The sequence below is a fragment of the Condylostylus longicornis genome, unplaced genomic scaffold (genome assembly GCF_029603195.1).
Source record: "Condylostylus longicornis isolate FDR11 unplaced genomic scaffold, ASM2960319v2 ptg000702l, whole genome shotgun sequence".
NCBI classification, from domain to species: Eukaryota; Metazoa; Arthropoda; class Insecta; order Diptera; family Dolichopodidae; genus Condylostylus; species Condylostylus longicornis.
In genome coordinates this window covers 20,161-22,398 of record NW_026578649.1, presented here as the reverse complement: position 1 = coordinate 22,398, position 2,238 = coordinate 20,161, and the positions used below count along the sequence as shown (strand labels likewise).

Sequence of the window (2,238 nt, the reverse complement as noted above, 5' to 3'; positions counted from 1 at the left end):
GAGGGAGCAATAGCCAGTGTTTGTATCAGCACATTCAGTGAGAAGATCGTTTGATGCTCTCCATGGAAATTCAGTCGTGAAGGATTGGGTCACGTACATCAGAAGACGAGCGATGGTGACTGACGAATAAGATGAGATCTAGTCATAGCGACTGGAACTGACCTGTTTGATTCGAGCAGGTTATAAGGGCAATCACTCCAGTGAGGAGAGCGAAACCACGAGCACGAGGATTGAGGCAGTCATACATTTCAATGAGTCCCCCTTGAACAAGCTGAGTGTAGAATGAGAAGGTGATAATGAATCGATCATGAAACATGGATGATTACTTGACCGATTCCAGCCTCGCAAGCCGTAAGAGGAGCGCAAATAAAGAAAATGATGATTGTATGGGCGATGAACCAAGGAAGTCCATTATAATAAAAAACGAAATAAGGAAACCTGTAGTGCAAATAATAAATTAGATCTGTTGTCATCGATTGCCACTCACTTGCAAATGTTTGGAATTCCCATCCATGCGGCAGTGAGAGCCACCACATAGGTGCTCCAATCTGACCATTGGTGACCTCGAGGTCTGTAATATGGGTTCTCTCCTTGATCTAGATCTCGTTCTCGTTGCCACCAAGAGAGAGGTTTGTTTCCATCTTTCATTGATGGCTGTGCTTCAGAAAATCGAGATCCCTTCATTGTCGCTCTTGCATGTTCCGTAGAGTCCTTCGTTGATGGAATTCTGTTTCTCCTGCGTTTCAACCGGTTGCGCTGACGTTGAACGGCACGTCCTAGTGACGTGGCAAATCCTTCTCGCCTTCTTGGCAAGAGTTCCGGCTCCGACGTCGACGATCCGTCTTCGTCTGATTCCCAGTCCGCCTCCATCTGTTTTCGTGCCTCGCGCTGTGCGGGTGACAATTCTGCCATTTGTGCATCCCGCAACGCTTGTTTCTCGTGAATAACGAGTGCGTCGTCGACATCAGAGGACGTCAGAACTCGCGGTGCAACTTCGCAGCGGGTGGAGAAAATCCTCCACAACCACTTGCAGCGCAACGGGGAGCGTCTCTGTCCGACAAGAGAAGGGTCGATTGTAATGCTTTGACCGCTCTTCGACGGAATATCGCCACTGTCGCGCTTCTGTGTCGCGTTTGATGGTCGTCTTGGTCTGGCTCCTCTTCTTGTGCTCGCAAAACTGTTGTAACGTCGAGGTTTGTGACTCTTGTCGTTGAAACTTCCATCAATGCGTTGTCCGTTTGTGGATGCTTGATTGTAAACTGATGACTTATTGAGCGTCCCAAGATCGACTGGCCCGAAGGGGACCGCAGCGAAAGAACTGCTGCGATGATGATTCGTTGATTTTTGGGACGCGCGTCGGTGCAACTTAAGAGATCCCGCCGAAGATGCGGATCGAGCTTTTGAAATTCCGCGAACCGTCGACGGAAGGCGAAGAGAAGGGCGTGCGGAGTCCGTGGCGCGGCTGGATAAAGGACGATGCCTCGACGAAAAGCTGCATTCCGATCTGCTTCTATGAGGAGAGGATGCTGGAAAATGTGTGGGTGAAGGACTTTCGTCCCAGTGCAGATGGGGTCGAGACGCGCGGTGCCTTCTGCGTCGAGGGGGGTACTTGTGGTCGCTCGACACGAACGTCTCGCCTGATTCTGCAGATTCCTTCTTGTCGATCCAGTTGTAAAAGAAAGGTCGCTCGAAAGACGGTTCACTCAAAGAAAGGGATTTTTGCATTTCTGTTGGGGAAGGATCTCTTGGACCACGCATCATCTTAGACGCTCGACGTTTTGTATTAATGTTTGAAAGAGTTCTTTTTCATATGGGTTGAAAGTCCTTGGTCGCCTCCTTCTTGAAACGAACAGGCTCAAATTTTCAAAACAGGTTCAAAAGGTGCCCCCCTGATATTTGTGCTTGAAGATTTTGAACACAGAACCAATTTTGCTGCTAGGAGTTTCTTCTTTTTACTTTGGATACAGCTAAGGCTGTCATATTTATTTAGCAGGCCAAACATGGCTGGCGGTTTCAATCAATTTTTGATTTTTGCACTTGACCACTCAAACTGAACACCAGAATGATTCCTCCTTCAAATGAGGAGGCGACGCCACTCTGCTCTGCATCTTCCCCACCTGAAGAGCTTTCCATCTCTCTCAAACAAATCACTGCATTCCGTCAGAGACGTGGCAATGAATCTCCAGTGGCTCGACATCCGCTTATGGACGTCCCCTGTTGTGAAGAAATGGATGACCT

General features: G+C 48.6%; 1 protein-coding gene across 1 annotated transcript; it reads right to left on the bottom strand.

Annotated features, from left to right (window-relative positions):
- Positions 1 to 483: 483 nt before the first annotated feature.
- LOC129617976 (uncharacterized) lies at positions 484 to 1,761 on the bottom strand. The gene has a single exon (XM_055532943.1). The coding sequence runs from the start codon at positions 1,759 to 1,761 to the stop codon at positions 484 to 486; it is 1,278 nt and encodes a 425-aa protein (XP_055388918.1).
- Positions 1,762 to 2,238: the final 477 nt, after the last annotated feature.

Bases quoted from the DNA above. Each gene is read 5' to 3' on its own strand.
- LOC129617976 (XM_055532943.1), bottom strand. From the start codon at position 1,761: ATGATGCGTGGTCCAAGAGATCCTTCCCCAACAGAAATGCAAAAATCC.